Source organism: Temnothorax curvispinosus, unplaced genomic scaffold, assembly GCF_003070985.1.
Source record: "Temnothorax curvispinosus isolate PA1 unplaced genomic scaffold, ASM307098v1 QBEX01013447.1, whole genome shotgun sequence".
In the NCBI taxonomy this organism is placed as follows: domain Eukaryota; kingdom Metazoa; phylum Arthropoda; class Insecta; order Hymenoptera; family Formicidae; genus Temnothorax; species Temnothorax curvispinosus.
This window is the reverse complement of record NW_020223227.1, coordinates 225,559-243,502: the sequence shown is the minus strand read 5'-3', so window position 1 is coordinate 243,502 and position 17,944 is coordinate 225,559. Positions and strand designations below refer to the sequence as shown.

The 17,944-nt window shown below is 36.0% G+C and overlaps 3 protein-coding genes across 3 annotated transcripts; 1 reads left to right on the top strand and 2 right to left on the bottom strand.

Annotated features, from left to right (window-relative positions):
- Positions 1 to 641: 641 nt before the first annotated feature.
- LOC112463577 (protein decapentaplegic-like) lies at positions 642 to 4,898 on the top strand. The gene has a single exon (XM_025030031.1). The coding sequence runs from the start codon at positions 992 to 994 to the stop codon at positions 1,901 to 1,903; it is 912 nt and encodes a 303-aa protein (XP_024885799.1). The 5' UTR covers positions 642 to 991; the 3' UTR covers positions 1,904 to 4,898.
- Positions 4,899 to 4,994: 96 nt separating this feature from the next.
- Positions 4,995 to 10,656, bottom strand: LOC112463576 (protein fem-1 homolog B-like). The gene is made up of 10 exons (XM_025030030.1): positions 10,510 to 10,656; positions 9,042 to 9,219; positions 8,753 to 8,970; positions 8,317 to 8,657; positions 8,077 to 8,237; positions 7,686 to 7,990; positions 6,237 to 6,466; positions 6,045 to 6,161; positions 5,839 to 5,945; positions 4,995 to 5,749 (listed from the first exon to the last, which is right to left on the bottom strand). The coding sequence occupies exons 1-10, from the start codon at positions 10,654 to 10,656 to the stop codon at positions 5,592 to 5,594; spliced, it is 1,962 nt and encodes a 653-aa protein (XP_024885798.1). The 3' UTR covers positions 4,995 to 5,591.
- Positions 10,657 to 12,595: 1,939 nt separating this feature from the next.
- Positions 12,596 to 17,817, bottom strand: LOC112463583. Its single transcript, XM_025030045.1, has 8 exons — positions 17,324 to 17,817; positions 17,004 to 17,204; positions 16,732 to 16,903; positions 16,301 to 16,646; positions 15,799 to 16,227; positions 15,382 to 15,709; positions 14,864 to 15,228; positions 12,596 to 14,739 (listed from the first exon to the last, which is right to left on the bottom strand). Exons 1-8 carry the CDS (start codon positions 17,465 to 17,467, stop codon positions 14,610 to 14,612), a joined length of 2,115 nt encoding a protein of 704 aa, XP_024885813.1. The 5' UTR covers positions 17,468 to 17,817; the 3' UTR covers positions 12,596 to 14,609.
- Between the last annotated feature and the right edge of the window lie 127 nt (positions 17,818 to 17,944).

Genomic DNA, 17,944 nt, shown 5'->3' with positions numbered 1-17,944 from the left:
GTTTTCGAGTCGTTTCCGAGGAACAATTGCGTCATACGCGGTGAACGTTATTAGCTATTTTTGTAGAAGCGTAACTTAAATTATATGTGTGCGCCTCGTGCGTCGTAAAAGATTCACGTGAACGGAAAATTATTCCGGCGGCACTCCTTATTGATATTGAATGCTGTAAGATAATAAACACGTCTGATAAATTTATCCGTCCGACACGACGAACAGGAAATTTAAAGAATCACCTCCTCTGAATTTCTAAGCAGCCTACCCACAAAACCCAAGATTTATTCTTAACTCGCTTGCAACTTATGAAATAACATGTTTGAGAAGTTTCATGGAAAGCGAAAAGCTTTGTGGATTCTACTTTGGAATAATGATTTTTCCATCTACGTTGTATTCTTAATTCATCAATCAATTCATTTTCCTTCTGACATTGAAAAATCCAAAACTTAACTTTTTTCAATTTAAATTTCTTCAAGACGAAGTATGTTTAGTTTAATTACAATTAAATTTCTTTTTCTGTATTTTATAAAATATTCCTTATGCATATATAAAATTCTTATATTACACGCTTTTTGAAATCTTTTATATTTAACTCTAAAATTTTATTTGTTTAATAGAAAATGTGCCAATATATGCTCAGAGGCCAATATATGACTGGATATTTTGTGCCTAATAATATTTTCGCATGAATTTATGTAATTTTTCGTTTAGCAAACTATATATACCAATTATTGCCGGTTTTGAAAGGCAGTCTCAAGCTGAAGCTAGAATATAGTATTAGTATTATTAAATTGATTATCAATTTAATCAATTTAATTTAGGTGATTGTACTATTAGGCACAAAAGATTCAGCCCGATCGTATATATGAGTACATTTTCTATTTACTTGAATTGTTATCATATCGGTCAAGTTCACATGTTATGATATATTCATTTACATCTTAATATACTAAGTTTGCACGAGCCTTCTCGCGCAAATAATCTTCAACATTTCTGTATGTTATTTATTCTTTATCTTAATCTTCATCTTGACGTTTCTTTCTTTCCAGAGAGCGATTTGGACCACAAGTTCCAATCTCCGAACCGTTTCCGGCTGTCCTTCGATCTAAGCAAGATACCTAGCGGCGAGACGTTGCAGGCAGCTGAGTTAAGCCTGTCTCGCGTCGCGATGTTGGACGTCGAGGACAAAAGCACGAAACATAAGCGCGGCCGGGTGCTGGTGTACGACATAGTGCGGCCCGGCGTGAAGGGTCGCAGCAAGCCGATATTGCGGCTGATCGACAGCAAGGTGATCGACACGACGAAGAACGCCACGATCAATCTGGACGTGCATCCAGCCGTGGTGAGGTGGATAGAGAGTAATCAGAACAATCACGGGCTGCTGGTGCACGTGACCGGCACGGTCGCCCGCACACGGGAACACGTGCGGCTGAGACGGGCCGTCGACGAGCACAAGGAGACGTGGGTGGTGAGCCGGCCGATGCTCTTCACTTACACGAACGACGGCAGCTACGAGATGGCATCCGCGGATCAGATAATAGACCGGCGGACCAGGCGGGCCGCCCTGCGGAAGAACCGGCGGAAGGACGGCCGCGAGAATTGCCGGCGGCATCCGCTCTACGTCGACTTCGCGGACGTCGGCTGGAACGATTGGATCGTCGCGCCGCCCGGATACGACGCCTTCTACTGCCACGGTGATTGCCCGTTTCCTCTGGCGGACCATCTGAACTCGACGAATCACGCGATCGTGCAGACCCTCGTTTACTCGACCAAGCCGAGCATGGTGCCGAAGGCGTGTTGCGTGCCGACCGCGCTCAGCTCGATATCGATGCTTTATCTGGACGAGGAGAATAAGGTAGTGCTGAAGAACTATCAGGACATGGCGGTCCTCGGATGCGGTTGCCGCTGAGGCTCCTGACCTGGTCTTTTGCTGGGCGTACGAGTACTCTACTCTCGAAGAGCAATCGCCGAAATCGTGAAATGACACGGAAGAATGAAGAAACGAAGAGAGAGATAAAGAAACATTTAATGCCGCAGGTGGTCGAATAAACGAGAGTACATAATTGCGTGATTTGTCGATTCACGGTTTTGTATGTAACTCGCCGCCACCTTTACGGATGTATTAAGTAAGGATGAAACGTACGCGAGTACACAGACAGTGTAAAATGTTTATACTTAAAGGACGAAAAGACAGAATTTATCATCAAAGAATAGTGCACAGTAAATATAATTTGTTGCTAGACATGACGAATGATAATAGAATAGAGGTAAACGCGGATGATATTATATGCTATTCGGTGATAACACGAACAAAACTTTGAAAAAAGTCACTTCATTGCGAAAAGTTTTTTTATAAGATTATTTTTTATACAAAGTTAGGTATCGCGTGAGTTAAAGATTGCCTTTAATCGAAAAAGTCAACCCTTTATCTTAAGATCATCGGGACTGAGTATTTTTCTCTGTTCTAAAATTTTGCCTACAATGTCCATTTACTTATTCTAAATATGTGCAAAATGGAAACGCACTTTCCATTCGCTTTTTCATGCGACCACGTAATCACATGACAACAGCGAGTAATAGCAGGAAACAGTATGAGAGAAAAATTCTAGTTCAGACGAAGTCAACTGACTTAAAATGAAGGAAGTTGACTGCGGACGATTCACTGTATGATTAAAAGATATCGCTCGTTTATTGGATCTCGATAGATTAATAAGATCAATTCTAAACAGAGGCCTTACATTGCGGTAGCCTTTGACTCCAATCGGGGATGTGACGATTGACGTAGCTCTTTCACAGTAGATCCGTTCTTTCTTTCTCAAGTAGAATTTTTTTTTCTTGAATAGAATCTCTCCATTCTGTCTGGAGATCGTCGGGACGGAGTTCTCCCTCCATTATCTCCTTGATCCTCACTTTCGCTCGTATAGCATACGACCACGTGGTTACGTGGCAAACGTGCAGTGTGAGAGGAAGAGAAACATTTCAATTTACAAGAGGCAGCTGTCTGAAAATAAACAGCTTTTACTGTGATTAGCGGAATCAGCTTGATATGATGATGATTAACGCCGATCAAAAGATACGAGTTGATCAACAACGATTGACACAGCTTCTAATCGTCATCAAATTCACTCGCGAGTTGTAACAGAACTGAGCGACAATTGCAATAGTTACCGGGTCATTGTTAGAGTTTATTGAAAACGCAATGATGAGAATAATTACTCGTTTATAAGCAGGATTGAGAAAATGACGGTAGGGATAACTCCTATTTGAGAAGGTGATGGCCGAGAAATACAATTTTGCGGATTAACGTCCACCAAATATATTGTTCGGATCTTCGTAATGCGACACGGAGACTTCGAAGACACGAATAATAAGTGTCTTCGGTATATAACTTTGCTGCATTTTTCATTCTTGCAGTTTTGTGTATCTTTGTTCGTGAAATCGTTTTTGCGCGAACGAATTTTGCAAAATCCCAACGGTATATTGATTGTATATTCTCTCCAATCAATTCTGACCACATGAAGTATTTGACAACTTTTATCCAATTGTATCAATATATTATCCGTATCTTTCATAAATTATGAAAGATGTAGATTATGTGTTATTCGCGCGAAAAAATATTTGCCAGTATAGCGTTTAATTCAAATATGCGAATAGAATTTGCGAAATACTTTCATATTATGTTATTATATGCATCGATGCATCATCACTAATATATTGCCGATGTACCAATAAATGGATCAAGGAAAATATAGAAAATACATTACGACGCGATGTGGACTTTAAATGAAAACATTCTATTGATTGATCCAAGTGCTCTTCAAATATTTATCTTCTTGAAATAAATTCGAATTCTATTTGCTTTAAAACGCGTTTGATGGCATCTTGTCTGCGAGGAATTTAATCCATTGTGCTCTCGTGATATATGAGCTCTCGACTTTGATGTATGCTTTTAAAGCGCGACAAAACAACCGATTAATTTGAATCTATTGCTAACGAGGCAAGTCGCGCCGAGTGATAAAAATATGTACAAGCGAAATGTGTATGGTTTTATGTACTTGCGTAATCACGAACTCTCACTTAATGCATTAGAGATTTCGATTAGACTTGGTGAAAATGAGATGAACGGTGTGTGGAAGTAAGTGCGATACGAGTATGAAGCGACTTTAATGTCGGCAAATATTGCGCATCACTGCAAGAGACATCGCACTGCGAGAGACATTGTAACACTTCAGCAAGTGAGCAATGAAATCACGTGTCGGAAATACACAATTGACTAATGGTAATTTCAGCGATGTAGAAATGCCTCTTCTACACGCGATGAAGTATCAACCAAGGCAATGTTGACCGTTTTTGTACCGGTAATGGCGTTCGTCATGCAAACGCGTACGTGAATGCGTATCTCTCCGCAGTCGTTGGATCGCATTAACGTTTCCGCAATATTGTCATAACATTTTAAAAGGACTAAAGGGCAGCATATTAGATGCGTAAATCGGCATGTCCGGTTACGCGCTAAAACGGAGCCACGAAGAGTATGCGTTCCGTCTTTTCAGACGCGATTGAATGCATGCCTACGTAAATCCTGCCGCCGCGAATAGATTGTACCTGCCTAAGGATTACTCTATTTATTTTTCTTCTTTCTTTTTGTTTTTGCCAAAAGATTTTGAACACACGTGTATATTTGTACAGAAGTGTTATTGATAAGCGAGCGCCGTTGTAAAATGTGTAAAATAGATAAGATAAACGAGTCTGTGTAAACATTGTAAATAATATATTGTAAAGTATCGTGCGCATGTATATTCTTTATATATTTTACCATTATTTTCCTAGTTTCACGATTGTATACAGAGTGCGTGTGTAAATATTAAATAAATTTAATATGGCAATAAGGATGTACATTTTTTATGCCTCTCCACATCATGTTGCAGCAGGCATCTTCAGTAAAGAGGAACAGCACGTGATCGAACGATACGTGCAGAAAATACGTCTTAATTCACACACAATTTGCTGTAGTTTGAAAAGTTTATTTAATTTGATTTCATTTATCACAGTAATTACAGTTAAAATCGATGAAAACGAAAAATTGCAAAAAGTTGAATGCACAATAGCCGCTAATTATTTAAACACTTTGTTACGCAGCGACTATGTAGCGATACTATTTACCGTCTATAAAGTACAATATTTAATATAAAAAGACAATTCTCAATATATACGTGTATCGTTGAATAGGAGCTTACATCATAAAAAGTTTTACGAATCGCGTGATAATTTTTATATAATTTTATGTAAATTGCACGTTAGTATCTCACGAGATATCTAGAATTCTGATTTTATATAGGATATATCAAATTATTGTGCAACATACAGAATTTTAGATTATTCAGATATTTAGCATATTTTTTTGTACAAAAATATTATATTAAGTATTACGGCTGCGTTCGCTTTGGATGCTTTCGTGCTGAAAGCATAACTCCATCTTTTCAACATGTAATGAGCATAAAGATGGACTGACGCTTTCAGCACGAAAGCGCCCAAAGCGAACGCAGTCTACGTACATTGTACAAGAAAATTTCGATGCTTCGTGGTAAATTAAAGGCTTGTCAACTCTGATTAAGCCCAGGCCCATGAAGCTCTATAAAACTTTCGAGTGAACGTGGAACATTACCACGATAGGGCAGGTCGTAAGTCTTAATTGCTTTGGCTGCCATACACGTTAAAGACAATTTAGTCTGAGTACGTAATATTATTTTAGCTACACCTGAAATAGAAATTGAATATCAGCCAAGTAATTCACATGAGAACGCAACAACAAAATACGCGAATCGATAATGAAATCTGTGAACTTACCCGTGGTAACCGCATCGTACGGTGTATATCCTCTATTATTTACAGTATCCATATGCGCTCCAGCTTCTATAAGATCTATTATAATTGAATGTAAGGTCGCAAAATCGCTGGAAAAAAAAAATATTAAAGAATTATCAAATCCGTATTAGTGTAAAATACGATTATTACAGGTAATATTGTAGATAATATTGATTTTAACAGCACACCTAATTGCTTTACTGTAACCGACAATAATGTGGAGCGGTGTATTTCTTTCGTTATCCATTGCGTTTATGTCAGCACCGCAATGAATCAGTAATCGCGCTGTAGCTGCACATGGAAATCTGGAAACCAAGCAAATAATTTGTGTAACGCGACCCTGATTGCTAATGCTATTTTAATATCGCATTTTGACATACTTGCACACGTCATTAGTGTGAAAATCGTCGACGGGAGTTTCGGCATTCACAGCAAGATGTAACAGAGTCTGCCCGTCCTTCAAGCATACCCGTAACGCACATAATTTATGCACCAGATGATGCGCCTGTGTTAAATCCGATTCATCACATCTGTCTCCGTTAAGTGTCATCAGTTTGGTCAGAATCGTTAGAATATATAGAGTCGTTGTAATATTCGATTCCATCTCTTCCTATGCAGAGATTTCTAAATATGTAGAGATATGTTTCTGTTTGTTATAATAACATAATATATATATAGTCATATACATTAATATCCATTACATCGGCATATTCATAAAAATACTTTATGATCTATGATTTATAATTTCTTGTTGTTTAAATAAGCAATTGAACTGTCATTAGTTATGTAAGTGAAAAAATACGTTCTTTAAATATCACAGGGAAACATATTGAGTGCAGATACACTAATGCATTCGATTATAGTGTTAAATATAGTCCATAGACAGGGTTGGGAAAAATAATGCAGCTCAGTGATTCTTTAACATGATTGTTTCTTGCCTATAGTTCTTCGCTGGATCTAAGTGTAGAAACCAATCATAACAAAGAATCTGAGCGTCACCGAGCTGCTGTGTCTGCTGAACGCAATCTTGGTATCGCCTCCACCTTTTCGACGGGGCCACGTGATGTTACGTCTCATTTTTGGCATGTTGAGACGAGTTTCAACAAGTCGCGTAGTGAGACATGTTCTAAAGTGTTTCAATACGATACGATTTCAATACGATACCTTAATTCTCGCAGTCCAATTAAACATAGCCCTTAGTCGTCCCAAGCAAAGTCGTGCGCGATCACGTGTTCTGCGATACGAGCGATTTGTATAATAGTGTACTGAATGGTCTTGCTCGGCGCGTTTTCTTGGCTGAGGTAGACGCTGTCACGCCACATGATAATATATAACTTGCAATTCGTTTTTCTTTATATATTTTATTCATTTTTCTTTTATATTATTTTAAGCTAAATATTTAAATTATATTAAGGTGTAAATTAAGTTTAAGTTTTACCAGAATAAGAAACGACAGTAAAGAACAAAAAAAGAATATTGACTTCAAATTATATGTTTAATATATGTATATATCATTATATATAATTTTGTATATATATAATTTTGAACCTTATCCTTTTACCAAAAGATATAATTCTATGATACTTTCTATTTATAATTATCGCAGAAATTCGTGTATATTCTATTAATGTAAAAAAAAGTAATGAAAATAGTGACGACTCGTTGGTTTCTGAGTAACGGTTATAATGACGAGTTACTTTTTTAAATCGGTAACGAGCAACGGTAACGAGTTATTTTTCAGGAAAAAGAATGGTAACGTAACGAGTTACTTTTATAAAGTAACTTTCCCAACCCTGTCCATAGATCAAAGTCTCTTTTATTGAACTTACAACAAATTGATCGATGTCATCCTTGGAATCTGGATTCTGGATTTTGGCCTTGTTCCTATGCAACTCCGTTACGCTTGCCTCAAGAACGTTTATCACTTGAGAAATATCTAGATCGACACCCACGTGTATCATTTGCGAGAAGACTTGCGCAAATCGAAGGAGGTCTGTCACAATGGATATATCATTGAGCTGTCGCAGTTTCAAAGCGTGCAACCACAAGTCTATACATCTGTCGAATCTGGCGTTATCCGCAAATATGGCGCCTCTGAATACTATAGGATGTGGCAGTTCTGGATTATGGAGACCTGATAAGCAAACAGTATTACTTTTTTGTAAAAAACAAAAGTGTAATACAGTTGTATTTTATTGGAAGTATCAAACACATATCTACCTAATATTCTCTCCCGAATAGCGAGCGATTCCATATGTATGGCATTGGGATTGTCTTTGATACTTTCTAATTTTTCTAACGTCTCGCATTCCTTCCAATTCTCATATGCTTTCACAGTCGAACCTAGTTGCTTATGTACAATATTATCAGTATCACTATACCTAGGACGTGAGAAAAATACGTAATAAAAAATAGCGATTCAGTAGAATAAAAACAAATGACGAGTGTTGTTTCTCTTACCTTAACTCCATTGCCTTATACAGATACATGTACGCTTTAGTTAGACAATAATTATCCTTATCATTAGCGTATGATGCTCCGAGTAGCTCATAAGCATCTATTACTTCTTCCTTCGTTACTTCTCTCCTTTGCACTAGATATTCAACGACTTCCGCGCGCGTCCGCTCGGCAGCCGTTATTAAAGGTGTCATGCCGCTCACATTCTTCGTCATTTCCGTACTGTACTTCAGTAGCTCGCACACGATGGCACTGTGTCCACATTCGGCGGCAAAATGCAACGCCGTCGCCCCGCAATATGCTTTCTTGTTCGGATCTGCCGATTTGTCTAATAGAAAATTAACCTAAATCACAGTTCAAAAAAATTTAGAAAAATTTATACAATTGCACATATTAAATAATGACGTTCTTGTATTATAATCTGTATAAACATACTCACAATATCCAGGTGTCCCTTGTACGATGCTATCATAAGGCAAGTGTTGTTAAACATGTTGGGAATATTTAAATCTGCCTGATGATTGATCAAGTATTTAACGATGTCCAAACGTCCATTAAAACACGCCGCTCGAAGAGGCGTAGAATTAGTTTTTGTTGGATGATTGACGTTTGCTCCTGCCTTCACGAGAGTTTTAAGAACGTTCAAGTGTCCGGCTCCTGGAATCGACACATGCTATTGATACTGCAAAACTATTACAATATATCCTATTTAAACATTAGTCTTTTACCTGCTGCAGCCCAAAGGGCACTGGCACCTTCAATGACATATCCGTTGAATTTAACCGTTCCTTCCTGCTCTAAATCAGGCTTGAACTTGTCGAGCAACATTCTGACTACCTTATTATGTCCATAACGCGCGGCAACTATTAAAGGTGTACATCTTTGTCCATCATCTTCTAAGACTTTCTGTAAATATAAATCCAAATACTGTTTCACAAACTGCATTTTGTAGAACTTGAATAGTTATAAGTACCTATTTAGTACTTATTTGTATCACAAATAATTATTCAAGAATTACATACGTTATATACTTAAATTCTAAAATAACATTTAATAATTGAAATTATATAGTTACTTTATTTAAAGATTTGTAAGATTAATAATTGTATATAACAGTATTTGTAATATAAAAAAGAATCTAAAATTTTATGACCTGTATTACTATAAATAGCATCTACAGAAAGTTTTCTTTGTGTATGCATGTCTAAATAAATGTTGCAAGTTGTCCTGAATAATTCTTTGTTGGTATCAGTGTGTTGGTAAAGTGCTACATTACAGTTAACCATATTGCAATAAATAAAAACTATATTTTATTAAATAGCATAAAACTACCTGTTTATTTTTCATATTGTTGAAAAACTTGTTTTTATTTTTTCCCTAAAATCTTAAATCAGTGTTCACATACAATATTAGTAAGTATAAACGCGATTACTGAATTTGACAACATACATAATTTTTAATTAAGTTAAGTCAAATATTTTAAAATTATTTGTTTAGTTTTCTGGAGAGAATTAATTTTAAATATCGTAATCACAACCAAAGGTCAAATTACGAATCATACTTTTGTTCCTTTATCCGAGTTAAATAAAAACGTAACAAATCCCTTGTAGTTCAATTACTAAACCATTTGTTAATAAGATAAGATGTAATTTGCAAAGAATTTATATCAATTAGCATGCTTTTACTAAAGTGTTTAGCATAGGCGTATAAATACTGTATACTTGTTTATATGTTTACTATAAATAAATAAATTTACCAGTAATAGAGTAAATATATCTTTCTGTTTTTTTCCTAAATTAAATATTTGTTAGAAAATATCCCAAATTAAAGATTATTTCTAATCAATATTCTTAAATTATTGTACACCTATTATTAAAAGTAGAATTATTAAATTTTATGCTTTTAATATAACATATTATTTCGAAATTATTTTAAGTGTTTATCTTTATGTTATTCTTTTTCTGTAAAAATCGTATAATCAAGTATCGATAATAATACGACAAACAACAAATTACAGTCTATATATAGCACTTATCGCAAGTGCAAGTTCCTGAAAATAGTAGGCAAGATAAAGAGTCGACTAATCAAGCGCGTTTGACATTTATTAGAAACAGTTGATCCGACGAGTGCGATTTCACGAGTGATAAAAAGCGGCGCAATGACTGAAAGATGACGCAACAAATATGATTCACTTACCTGGTTAATCAGATAATTAACGTCGACGTCGGACTTGTCGTTCAGCAAGCTGTAGAGCGCGATCGCCATTCCGTCCCTCGCCGAATAATAAATCCGCTTGACCAGCGACTGCTGGGGCTCATCAATTATCTCGCACGCGGTCTCCATCCTCGCGCGGCTCCTCTCGTTCTCGCGCGAGTCGTGCCACGGAGCCCCGTCCGGAGCAACGTCCGAGGAGAGGAATCAGCTGAGGCTGAGGCCACCCCGAGACGTGGTAACCTCAAAACTCATATCCCTCGCTCGTCGCCAGCGCGCGGAAAATACATCGCGCGCCGTCACCGCCGCCGCCGTCGTCGCAGGCCGCGTTCTATTTTGGGATCGCGTTGCGCGCAAAAATACAGCGATTCCGAATGCAAAAATAAACCGCGACAAAGCGGTGTTCCTGCGCGGCGCCGCGGGGCGCGGGCAGCCCCTTTGTCGCTAAAACATTCACGTCGAACGCCGGTACGCGCGGCCGCCGAACCCGAACCTTGTTGTCCACGAGCGCGGTTTACCGAACGATTTTCATTTGCGATTTGCGATCCGTCGCCGTCGACGCCGTCCGCAGCTGTCCGTCGCGATCCGACGTTGTTTACGTATTCGAAAGGACAAGCTTATTTCCGATCATGCCATCACTGACGAATCCGAGCGCGCTAGACACGTCACGGAACACGTCATGACGTCACACGACGCAACGTGGACGAACCGCGATCGACGACGTCTGCGTTCGTTTATTCCCGTTGGGAGCTATTGAGAAAATAAAATGTATAATACACGTATATTATAGATTTTATTTTCCCAATAGCTCCCAATGTGAATAAACGAACGCAGGCGACGATCGCTTCCACGCGGAGGAGGTGTTGATTGGTGTTTCGACGCGACCGGATTTGCAAATTGACCAATCACGACGCAGCGTTCACTCTCGCCAGCAGAATTTCTCGGCGGCGGCGAAAATTCACGTGATAAAAGATCGCAGTTGCAATTTTCCACGCAATCTTATGTTTAAGATCGTCTCAAATACGATCTCGAGATGTTGTATAATCATTTTATTGGCAGGGTAGAACTTAATTGTCTGAAATTAGATTTAAAATAATCTTGGTTCAAATTACGAATACCGCTTCTATAATGTCCATTTATATTATAATGCAGATTAAGTTTTCTATATATATCTTAATTGGTTCAACTTACTTTTTATCATTTTCCAGTTCTAATGTTTATTTAAACCAACGTAGATTAACTTTAATCTTGGTTTAACTTACTTTTTATCTTTGATTCTTAGTTCTGAAAAGTATAGAAGATAAAAAGTAAGTTAAACCGAGATTAAAATTAACTTACACTGATAAAAAGGAACATAAATTCTACCTCGGCAAGAGACAGAGAGAAGTATATATATCGCGGTTGGCGATATCGCAACTGATGTATATGCGAGTATTGCGCGAAAGTGCGCAGATATCGTGACTCGCGAAATTTCAACCACGCGATGCACAAAGACCGGAGATGACGGGAGATGGGGTTCCTTACGAAAATACATCTTTCGCGGAACTTTCGATGATAGTCGAATGGAACTCCATATACACACGTTAGCACTTGAGCCGAAAACTTCCAGACTTGAAAATTTATTTCTATACAGTTTATTACGAACTTATCCATAAATTTATTAACTTTTATAAACGCAAAATATCGAATCGCGTAGACTATTTCTACCGCAAGCAGCTCGCAGAATTTATTTTTGATTCGGTATACTTGTCGCGTTGTAATTAAATTGCAATTATTTTAACAAATTCGATTCCTATATCTCTATTGTTTCCAGACATTAGTAGATTTATTCATTTACCTAGTATCACACCTAGTAGAATTATTCATTTAATTTTTGTTATGACTTTTATACAATTTTATTGTATAACTTTGTACACATAACATTTCTGTAATACATCTGTCGCTATGGTTTTCATTCCGAGTGCACACATATGCATATATGCCTGCAAACGCTCTTTTATTATTACTTATATATACATATATATATATTAACGCATCATTTATTTTCATAAAAACTATTACAAGACAACTGTAAATATATATTTATATATATAACTGTAAATAATACACGTCTATTTATTATAAAATGTATATTTTCTCTTTTTGCTTACTTACTCATCTACATATATCTTGTACTCTTTCGTGCAAGATGGTAAAAAATTATTATACACGGGCGGCTGAATGTCACGGACGCGACTCAGCTTAAGGTAATATTATTAAATAAACGAGGTCGCTTTGTGAATACTGTTCTCTCGTCGATCACCTTGGTATGTACGATCACAACATCATTGTCACGACATGTAACTTCTTGACGCGCGCAAGTCGCGCGTGTTTCACGAGATTGATACCGTGAGATTCTATCAGCTATAATATCTACAACACGCCGCCCTTTAATCTCTCACTACCATTGAGATTCATTAATGGCATACAATTTCATATCACATTGCGAATTTGCGATAAAAGTTTCTGATACTGCAATATATATACATACTGATGCTACACAACCATTTTACAGATGATTCCTGTAAACCTCCAATGTTCTTGAATATCCATTATGTCAAATTTCCAGGTATTCATTAAATTCCTTATTATTTCTTGTATAAAGTTACGTATAAGACAGTAAATATATGTGATGTCATATGTAGCGCGTTAAGAAAATATAATTTTTTGAAGAAAAAAGATTTTACAAGGGAAGACTTAGAATTGAATTCCACCGATTCTGATGAAACTTGGCAGGATTACGGAGAAAGTTCCCCCGAATGTAATGGTACCTCTATTTAAGTGCCGACGGTCAACCGTTTCAGAGATATTTAATAGTAAATTCAGTGGCGTCTTTAGAGTAGAATTTATTAGGACACTCACAGACGAGTATTTGTGGCGTAGCGAATATGGTAACTGGATTTTTTATATGTTTTATGATAAAAATAATTATCGTTGATATAAAAAATAAATTATTTTAATATAAAAAATCTATATTATATAAATTATAATATAAATAGTCATAATTTTAAATAACATATAAATAAAATAATTATGAGGGAGTTACTATATTCATTACGCCACAAATACTCGCCTGTGCGTGTCCTAATAAACTCTACTCTAAAGACACCACTAAATTTATTATTAAAATATCTCGAAAACGGTTGAACGTCGGCAGCCAAATAGGGATAACATTACATTCGGGGAAACTTTCTCTGTAATCTTGCCCAGTTTCATTAAAATCGGCAGAATTTAGTTCTGAACCTTCCCTTGTCAGAACCTACAAATAAATATAATACCGCGTATGAGATACATTACATGTACTTCGTTCTATTTTTTGTTTTATTTCATTGATGTAATTTCTATTGTTGTAATTTTTTCTCTGTTGAGGCATATGATATCTACTTTCTAGAAATTCTATTTTTTTCGATCTAGGATTTTTCTTTTCAGTATAGATATCTTCTTGTAACAGCAAAAATGTCAATGTTAATAAATGGTTCGATGTCTGGATATTGCAGATCATTTGGATATTCAAGGAATATTTATAAACCCTCCATTGCTCTTGTATGAGGCGAATGCTCAGTTCACATTTTATATTTTTAATTGCATAGATGTAGCATAAAAGTTGACTCTGAAACTTTCTGACTTATCACTTACAACCTTCTAGATTATATTTGTATAATTATTTTCCAAAATTTCGTTAGAACAATTTTTAGATTAGACTTTGAAAATGTTAATGCGCGATATATCTGAGCGCAGCGCTCATGGTGAGAACGAATACGTACAGTCGACGCGTTGCCAAATATAAGCTTTAGTGTGACGGATCGATGTCTCATCCTCTTGTTCTTACAAGACTATGTTGACTGAGAAAACTATAACAACGCCGCACTAATACAGTGACACACATACTGGTGCGGCGCTCATACAAGAGCACTAACGTTTGTTTGCTAATAAAGATAATGGAGGGTTGAGAATACGTGTTAAATATGCTATGTAGGATATTTTATACACATTAAGAGTTTGCGTGCAAAAATATCCCATGTATCTCCGTGTTAATAATTTACTATTCATCGACGGTTCTTCCACTTCATATTCCTCTGATATATATATTCCGCATGTCTTCGTGCATTTCTACGGGCAAAAGCTCGTCGAAAATACCAGTCCGAAGCGTCAAGTTGCTTTTTATACTCATGAAATCTGCCCAAAAGATATTTTTATCGTATTTATTCGTAAACACATTAAGTTATTTGAGCGTATATCGTAATATATTCGTAATATATCGTAATATTACATAAAATTATGTCTTATTGGAAATTAATACCTTTTGTTGTCACTCCTTATTTGGCCCTGTCTGTATTTGTAAAATGCCTTGTTTCTGTCTGTATCTGTATAATGCTGATTATCTTGCTTCATTGTGCGACTATCGAGCGAAGAGTGTTTAGATTTATCACAATCAACGGTGTGCTCTGATATATGATTCTTTATTTTATTCTGAGAGGATATATTCTCTCCTTCATAAGCCGCTTTGCCATTAACGATTTTTTTGGTGGAGCCATTCGATTTAAAATATTCTTTTTTCCTTGGTCTGCTTTCTCCTTCTACAGGCAAAATTTTTGCAGAATCTCTACGATCCATAGTCTTCTTGCTATTTGTATGTTTCTTATGTTTATAATTCTTTGTCTTATGCTGAAACAAATTTATAATTTACATTTAGTGTATGAAACTTTACGCATTATTCAATCTAATATATTTATCATTTTATGTACACAAATTTTTATTCACATACAATTTAAAAACTTATGCAGAAATTAATAAATGTCCCATAGATTTATAACTTACATTTCTTACATTTGATACGGTGTCAAATGTGCTCGTGTTAAGATTAAACTTTGGACAATAGTTAGTTGAAAGTGGACACGTATTTTTCAGCTGCATTAAGATGTTATCAAAACTATTTTTTAATATGTCATTTTTTGATATTGTATTTGATTGTAAGTAATCGTCTTTTCTTTCATCCTTAACCGACTCTTTATCTTCATTGTCACTTTCATAATCCTCAATCAATTGTTTTAAAAATTTACGTCTTAAGTTGCTTATATTTTCTATTACCTCAGAGAGAAGTAACTGAGAAGTATTATGTATCTTATGACTGGCGTTTCGCACAAACCTGTTATATAAAATCATCATTTAAATACACGGTAATAATTTACAACAGAAAAATAAGAAAATTGGATGTTATGGCTCACATATACTTACTCCATAGTAGATTTGTCTATATTTTGCTTCTTATTCCTTTTATTTTTAAAAGAGTTCTCTTTATTATCATCATGAATTCTATGGCTGTTCTGTTTATCATACTTTGGATGCAATACTGTATCATCAGTTTTTGTAATCTGTTCCTTCATCTTTGTATTATCTTTTGTAATCGTTCTATCCAAATTTTTTGATGTATAGTTCGGGAAACAAGACTTGTCATAATCTTTAAACATCTGATTATTCTCGGTCAATTGTTTTAAAAATTTATCATCGGGCAATATGCTTTTCAAAAGACACAATTTTTTATTCAATCTGTGTCTTTCTTTATCATATTTATTGTACACTTTTGATGTTACCTTGCTCACTTTTTCTGCTAAGTTGGAGAGAAGTAACTTGGTAGTAGTATACATTTGCTTGTGCTGCAAAAAGCTGCAAATAATATAATAACTTAAATATATAACAATACTATTTAGAAATAAATATCGTCGTATATTATACTTACTTCGAGACATTAGGATTGTACTCGTCTTGTGTGTTATTGGTAAGTAATATTAATGTATCATAAAATAGTTTTGTATTGTTTACAATATCCAGTGTCTTATTTATTTTATTTTTCAAAGAACCATTATCGTCATAAATAAACGCCAACGATGATAGTACATGTAAAGATCCTTGAAGTTGATCCAATGGATGTGAGGTAGAATTGAAAACATCCTTGTTAACCACGACAGGCTTATCACTTGTCTTATTAGAGGAATCAGTAATCTCGAAAAATTGTGTTGAAAATTGCTTCGTAATTTTCTCATCAGCTGGAATATGTGCTTTAATTTCATTCAGCATAGTTTTCACTAAAAATAAATCAAGATGCAAATAATGAATCTACAGCAGTAAATAGTGGATCTTGGATCTCTTCTAAAATTATGTTTATTTTACCATCTGTCAATTCCTTGCAAGTATTAACAATGTTATGACTCGCGGTCCTGAGACTTTCAGCATCGACTCCATCTGAGACTGGGCAGGTTTCAGGAATTGTGAAAAGATGACTAAGAGACAAGCCGATAATCATACCGAGTACACAAGCAATAAGAATGTTCCATATATCTTTCTATAATAAAGAGATTTAAATTCTATTATCCAAAAGAACATTAAAGATATTTATAAATTTAGATAATAAGAGATGAGACTAAGCACAGTTATTATAATACCTGTCTACTTATTTGCACTTCCAACATTTGCGGCGACTCGAGTGGCTTAAATTGACAAATTTGGGAGAGATTTGTATTAACAGCATCCGTATCGCTCTCTGTTATGACTGATATACCATCGGATATATCCTCTAATTCTGCATTTGTAAACGATACTTTATTATCACAATCTTTCATCTGTGCTGTCTCGTTACCCGAATCCTTTGAAAACATAAAAATATGTTAAGCGTCTCGTTGATTTGGTTCTGCTTAAAAATTATTTCTGTCTGCAGTATTGAAATTCTGATTACAGTATATTTTACAGCAATATTATCGCTCACCCTCTGTATCCCCGATGACTGAAAACTTCCATCGTCATCACTTTGACTGCTAATCCAGCTTAATTTGACCCACTCTTTCTCTTCTCCGTCCAACTCTACCTCTTGTATATCGAGACATATCTTATTAATATTTACGTCATCCATCGTCTGTCACGTAGAGAAGTCCTTTCTAATATTTATCGAAAGAATTGACACACCGCGAACTGAAGTAACGAAATCCAAAAATTCTCGAACTTGAGTCACGGTGCAAAATACATTTCACTGAATATGTGCCAAATAGCTAAATTTCAGGCACTGACACTATGCTATATCTCAACGACTAGTCTATAATTTATATATTCTATATATTCCACGATACGATCCAGATTCCGTTTACGCAGCAGATCCACTATTGTGGTTTACGTCAAGAATAAACACAGCTTTGATCAGGAGACACTCAACCTCAAACTGGTTTGACATTCTCGGCGCAGAGAACGGCGAAGGATAAACAATTGGCCGCGTTCAGCAGACACAACTGTTGAGTGTCGTCTTATCAACACTCTGCGTTGATTGGTTGGTTCTAAAAGTAAGAGCCAATCACGTTCGACTGCTACTCAGCGGCTTGGTCTGCTGAACGCGCCC